This window comes from Strix aluco, chromosome 2 (genome assembly GCF_031877795.1).
Source record: "Strix aluco isolate bStrAlu1 chromosome 2, bStrAlu1.hap1, whole genome shotgun sequence".
In the NCBI taxonomy this organism is placed as follows: domain Eukaryota; kingdom Metazoa; phylum Chordata; class Aves; order Strigiformes; family Strigidae; genus Strix; species Strix aluco.
Window position 1 is genome coordinate 129,469,094 of NC_133932.1, and position 6,404 is coordinate 129,475,497.

General features: G+C 49.1%; 1 protein-coding gene across 1 annotated transcript; it reads left to right on the forward strand.

Moving 5' to 3' along the window:
• The first annotated feature begins 280 nt into the window (after positions 1 to 280).
• On the forward strand, positions 281 to 6,047 carry FZD4 (frizzled class receptor 4). The gene is made up of 2 exons (XM_074816308.1): positions 281 to 516; positions 1,610 to 6,047. The coding sequence occupies exons 1-2, from the start codon at positions 385 to 387 to the stop codon at positions 2,936 to 2,938; spliced, it is 1,461 nt and encodes a 486-aa protein (XP_074672409.1). The 5' UTR covers positions 281 to 384; the 3' UTR covers positions 2,939 to 6,047.
• Positions 6,048 to 6,404: the final 357 nt, after the last annotated feature.

Genomic DNA, 6,404 nt, shown 5'->3' on the forward strand with positions numbered 1-6,404 from the left:
GGGGGGCCCAGGTAGGACCCCCACACACCCCGGAGGCGCGGCGGCGGGCCGGGCTCCCCGGGGCGGGGGCGGCGGCGCTGGGAGGGCGCGGGGAGGTGCCGTCCCTCCCCTGGGCAGTTTCTCGGCGAGGCTGTTTAATAGCGGAGCCGCCCCCGGCCCCTCCCCGTTGGAGCCGGCCCGTGCGGCACGGCGCGGCCGGGGCCGGGGCCGGGGCCGGAGCCGGGCCGGGGCCGGTGGGGCGCTGGTCGGGCCATGGCGGGGGGCGGCGGCGGGGGGGCGGTCGGCCGCGGGCGGCTGCTGGCCGTGCTGCTGGCGGGGCTGCTCGGCGGGGCGCGGGGTTTCGGCGACGAGGAGGAGCGGCGCTGCGACGCCATCCGCATCGCCATGTGCCAGAACCTGGGCTACAATGTCACCAAGATGCCCAACCTGGTGGGACACGAGCTGCAGGCGGACGCGGAGCTGCAGCTCACCACCTTCACCCCCCTCATCCAGTACGGCTGCTCCAGTCAGCTCCAGGTGGGTCGGGGCTCCAGGGGTCCCCTTTGTGCCGGGGCGGGCGGGGGGGGGCGGGGGGCGTGCAGTGCGCGGACCGGCTGCCACCCCCCCATCCCCCCGCCCCGTCCTCATCCTCATCCCCATCCCCTCGGCTCAGTCCGAAAAATCCCCCAACCAAGCCGAAAGTCCCGCCGCCTCGCAGTGCGGCTCCTCGCTGGCAGCGGGGAGCATGTGGCTCATCCCGGGGGCGGCCCGGCGGGTTGTCCCGGCCGGTGTCCCCCCGCCAGGCAGCGCCGGGGCTCCCGCGGCTTTGGCTGGTCGCTGCCCGCCGATCCCGTCCCACCGGGGTGCTGCCCCTCCGAAATGAGAAGCCCGGGGAGCTGCTGCCGCCCGGGACCTCCGCCGAGAGCTGCGCCGCCGGAGCGGCGGTCCCAGGCGAAGGGCAAGAAACTCGTCCTCCCCACGGGCATGGGCTTCATCGAACAAAACCCTGCTTGTTTCTTGGGGCAGAGTTGCCGAATTAGCACGCAATCCCCCTGACGTTGTCGCGTCGCAGAATTGCGATTATTCAAAAGCCGGGAAAACTACAATATTTTATTCCCGTTGTAAATATGTACGTGACCTTATGGCAGAAGAAAAAGACATTCTTCTAGGGGGATCGTGAACCAAACTAATTCAATAAATGCCTTTTCCTCTGTTTGCTTGTTAGCTGTAATATCCAGGCAGTGCGTAGAACAAATCTATGTATTTGTTTAAACTGCCTTAATTTGCTTTTTTACTTTCCTAAATTGCACCCTTGAGGTTTAGATCTGGCTAAATCCCACTCGTTTTATTGAAACTGATGGGCTAAATTTACGCGGAGCTAATCTAGGGAGTAAAATGTTCAGGCTTTGGCTTTGGACCACATTCGAACTGAAAGAAGACAACATTGTTAGCTTTTGGGTTTTTTTTCTCCTTTGTTTTTATTGTTCTTGGTTTATTTGTTTTATGCTGCTTCCTGTTTTTTAAGGCAAAGGACCAAATATTGCTGCTAAAAAGGCAAAAAAAGAAAACTTGTTATATTTTGACCTGTTTAATTTTCCCCTAACGCACTTGTGATTCGTGTTTCTTGCAGTTCTTCCTTTGTTCGGTCTATGTCCCGATGTGCACAGAGAAGATTAACATCCCTATAGGTCCCTGCGGTGGCATGTGCCTCTCTGTCAAAAGAAGATGCGAACCCGTTTTAAAAGAATTTGGATTTGCCTGGCCAGACAGCCTAAACTGCAGCAAATTCCCACCCCAGAATGATCACAACCACATGTGCATGGAGGGCCCAGGAGACGAAGAGGTGCCCCTTCATAGCAAGACCTCCTTGCAGCCTGGAGAGGAGTGCCACAGCATGGGATCTAACTCGGATCAGTACATCTGGGTGAAGAGAAGCTTGAACTGTGTACTGAAGTGCGGCTATGACGCTGGGCTCTACAGCAGGTCAGCTAAGGAATTCACAGATATCTGGATGGCCGTGTGGGCCAGTCTTTGCTTCATCTCAACTGCCTTCACAGTTCTGACCTTCTTGATTGATTCATCCAGATTTTCCTACCCGGAGCGCCCAATCATATTTTTGAGCATGTGCTACAATATTTATAGCATTGCTTATATTGTGAGGCTAACTGTGGGCCGGGAAAGGATATCCTGTGATTTTGAAGAGGCAGCAGAACCTGTTCTTATCCAAGAAGGTCTTAAGAACACAGGATGTGCTATAATTTTCTTGCTGATGTATTTTTTCGGGATGGCTAGCTCCATCTGGTGGGTTATTCTGACATTGACGTGGTTTTTGGCTGCAGGACTCAAGTGGGGCCATGAAGCTATAGAAATGCACAGCTCTTATTTCCATATTGCAGCCTGGGCTATCCCCGCGGTGAAGACCATAGTCATTTTGATTATGAGACTAGTAGATGCAGACGAGCTCACCGGTCTGTGCTACGTTGGGAACCAGAACCTAGATGCGCTGACGGGCTTTGTCGTCGCTCCGCTTTTTACATACCTGGTCATTGGGACTTTATTCATTGCAGCGGGACTCGTGGCCTTATTTAAAATCAGGTCTAATCTCCAGAAAGATGGAACTAAAACTGACAAACTGGAAAGACTGATGGTCAAAATCGGTGTCTTTTCAGTGCTGTACACCGTCCCAGCAACGTGTGTCATTGCCTGTTATTTCTACGAAATCTCCAACTGGGCCGTTTTCCGCTATTCAGCAGATGATTCCAATATGGCAGTGGAGATGCTCAAAATCTTCATGTCCCTCCTGGTGGGTATTACATCAGGTATGTGGATCTGGTCGGCCAAAACTCTGCACACGTGGCAGAAGTGCTCGAACAGACTGGTGAACTCAGGGAAAGTGAAACGGGAGAAGAGAGCAGATGGTTGGGTGAAACCTGGGAAAGGGAATGAGACCGTGGTATGAGAAAAGGACAACACCCCGATGGTCTGACTGATCTCCCATGAAGGACTGATTGTGTGTAAGCATTGCCGTGTAAATGTTGGGAGCAGAGTAGGGAGACGGTTACACAGCCTGTCTCTGGGGGATGGAAAAAAAAAAAAAGCCTTAAAGAATAAACAGCAAAAAGATCATGCTGCAGATACAATAGCCATAAACCATGCTGCCCAAAGTAAGAAAGCCCAGGGAGGCTTTAAAAGCTGTGAAATATCCAAACACGTTATCTTCCTTTTTTTTTTTTTTAAAGCAGGATGCAATATATTGAAGTCTTTAGAAGCTGAGGGACTGTAGCCCACAGCTGTGGGATGTTGTTGTTTTCTTTTCATCGTCTTATAGCTGATGGAGGAAAGGCGATCTGGGGCCAAATTCTGGGCTGATTGAGGGTCCAGTTATCAGAAGATGGAGCACCCAGGACCTCAGTTAGATGTCTTCTTTCCAAGTTCAGCACCGTGAAGGAAGCGTTTGCCGAGGGTTGTGTCTTTATGCCCTGTTGCTCCCATATGCTGCACAAGTCAGCCAAGGACCAGGTCCTCCAACAGACACCAAGTGGACTTTCCAGGTCTGAGAGTTATCCATGATGAGCAGCATTTAGTGAGGTATTAGTGAGGATGATTCTTTAAGTCATCTGATGGTCTAATAATAATTTTGACTCATTCTTTCTACCATCTGTAACCTGGTCTGAATTGAGAGTTGGCTCTGCCTTCCAGGAATTTGGACCTCTCTAGGTCCCTTCCCACCTGAATTATTCTGTGGTTCTGTCAATATTTCTGATTTTTTAAAAGCTTTACTCAAGGCCATTGTCAGAAGTAGAGGAGTCAGTGGGAGCTGGGAAACTCTGTCTGGTCTGCATTAATTACCATTATCCGTCTGCCTCCATTCCTGTACCTTCAGGTGCTCCTGCTATTTCCAGTGGACTGCTTTATTCTGCTGCATTTAATAGCTTTAAATAAAGTCTTACATTATAGTGTTCCTTCCTCCAGGAAAGAGAAAAATGAGTTGAGGGTCTCTTCAAACAATGCCAGTTTTCTCCGAGTAAACTTATCTGGCTCTCTCTGGAGACCCATCGCATGAAGCAATTAAGTCTTAATATATTTCATTCAGTGTGATGGTATCTCTGCAGACGCCAGTCTGGGGAGAAGCGAAATGTTAAGTTCCTTGGCAACCTCATGTTCACACAGATCAGTTGTATAATTATGTGTGTCAGTTACAATTAAAAGAACATTCTCAGCCCATGACATTGCAGTACAGCTGACTGCCTCACAACGATGCTCCGATTGCTCACTGATAGCTATGAAGTTTTTTTAAATGTGTATTTACATGCAGAATGTGAGCAGGCATTCAGTCCTTGGGAACAAGAGACGTTTCCAGTTTTTGTAAAGGGATACCAACAGAAGAGATCCAACTTCTTGGTGAATAATCCTGTTTCATAGCAACTGTTGAGTTTTTTATGCTTTTATTTGAGGAGGCATTGGCTTGTGCTCGTGGGGAGCTTGAACCTTGTGTCGCGGGCTTGTTTGGGTAATAAGAAAGGTGCTGCAAATAGAAATAGGCCAGAAGCACTTAAGAGAACACTGTTCTGATGCTCTATCCCTTTGAAGGACCTTTGGTTTTATCTGTGTGCCCTAAACTTTTGCTTCATTTGTTTGTGTGGAACCTGGTCAGCTGCAGAGCATCTCCCTGGTGCCCTGACTCAGACGACCTTCAAGGGCAGCTGAGAACAGGCACCGCTTTATTACAGTCCTTGCTTTTCACACAGGTGCCCCATGTGCTTCCCAAACCACAGTTCATTCCAGCTCTGGCCGTGAGCACTAATCTGTCCCAGAAGTGTGTATTGTTTCAATGTCAATGTTGAAACATGTGCTAGAGTACATTTAAAAAAAAAAAAAAACCCAAACCCTAATTGCAGTCTTTGCGGTTGGGCTCCCTCTCCAGCAGAACAAGTGACAACTTGACACATTCTGCTCAAGACGCACAAGCATTGTCTTGGCCAACACCGCATACCAGCCAAGACTTTTCATCCTCTCCATGAAGTGTCTCGCTATTAGTGTTGTGTTTGGATCTGGTTATCCCCTGTGGACAAGGAGTTCCGAAAGGAGGAGATCTTCAGATGACAGAGCTTCTCCATCGTGCAATCTTTCTCCTGATGCAGAGAGGAATGTAAAGTCAGTATGAGCCTTTTCTTGTAACCCAGTATTTGGCTGTGCCAAGGTGTCATGTTCACTCAAGTGTCCTTCACTCTGAAATGATTTGGATACTCTCCTGGCCGATACAACCCATGTTTGACCTAACTGATTCAATAAATGGTGGTTTTAACCATGTTATGTACACAGAAGTGAATGTTAAGTTGTACCTTGTTATCAGATCCTTGCATGTGACCCTGTGGACTGTGACAGACGCATGTCCCCAGCAATTTATGACGTTGTAAGCGAGTTGGATGAGGATAGCACTGCATAGCCCTTTGAGGGGCCTGGGGGGATATTCCATTAAAGAGTGTGAGGGACTTAAATCCTATGGGGAGGAGGTGGGCTGGGGAGAGCACCAGCTGCTGTTCCTGAAAGAACATCTTTCCCCAGCAGTTTTGGGGACACTGTACTTCCCACTGAGTGGGAAGTCACAGCAGATAGATAGCCAAAAAACCCGGTGGTTGCAAAGAGTGGGTATCTGCAACTCGTATGTTCTCTTGTTTCAACGTTGTTATGAATTTCAAGCCAAAAAATGTGTGACTAATCCTGTCTCGGAAGTACAGTTTCTGCGGTTATACAACTAGAAACTTTGCAGCAGTTACCTTCCTTGTGCAGTCCCAGCTCCTCCCCCTCAGCCTGTGCTCCTCTCACTGCAGGTTTTGGAAGCGTCTGCCGGGGAGGTACAAGCTTAGCTCTTATATTAAACAGACAAGTTAGCTCCTTTTTCTGAATTTTAAGGAAATAGACACTGATTATTTTGGGGTGTACAGAAAATATATCTACTTCATTGTATGTACTGTAAATTTCTAATTTATCACTGTAAAAAAAAAGCAACTTTGCTATTTAATTTTTATATCAAAATAAAATTTTAACCTCTGTGGATAATTAAGGTATTCTTGGCAGCCCTCACATTTTTGGTGAGTTTGTTTCTTAAATTGGCTTCATCATTGTTGGAAGTGCTTTTTTCCCCTGAAGGAAGGAGGACTAAAAGGCTCATGCTGCAGTGAAGGAATTCTCCGAATGAGTCAGTCCAGCATGGTTTGGACCTAAATGTGGGTTGCGAGAAATAACTGGGAACAAAACATCGTTGGGCAACGGTTAAAGTACGTGCATGCTTCAAGGGCTTACACACGGGGTGGACAGAAACCCTTTCAAAGACAGTGCACAGGTCCCGGGTGCTGGCTGGGGATGCAGCTCAGGGTTGTCTGAGCACGTCCCCAAAACTGAACAGGAGTGCAAGATGGAAGCAC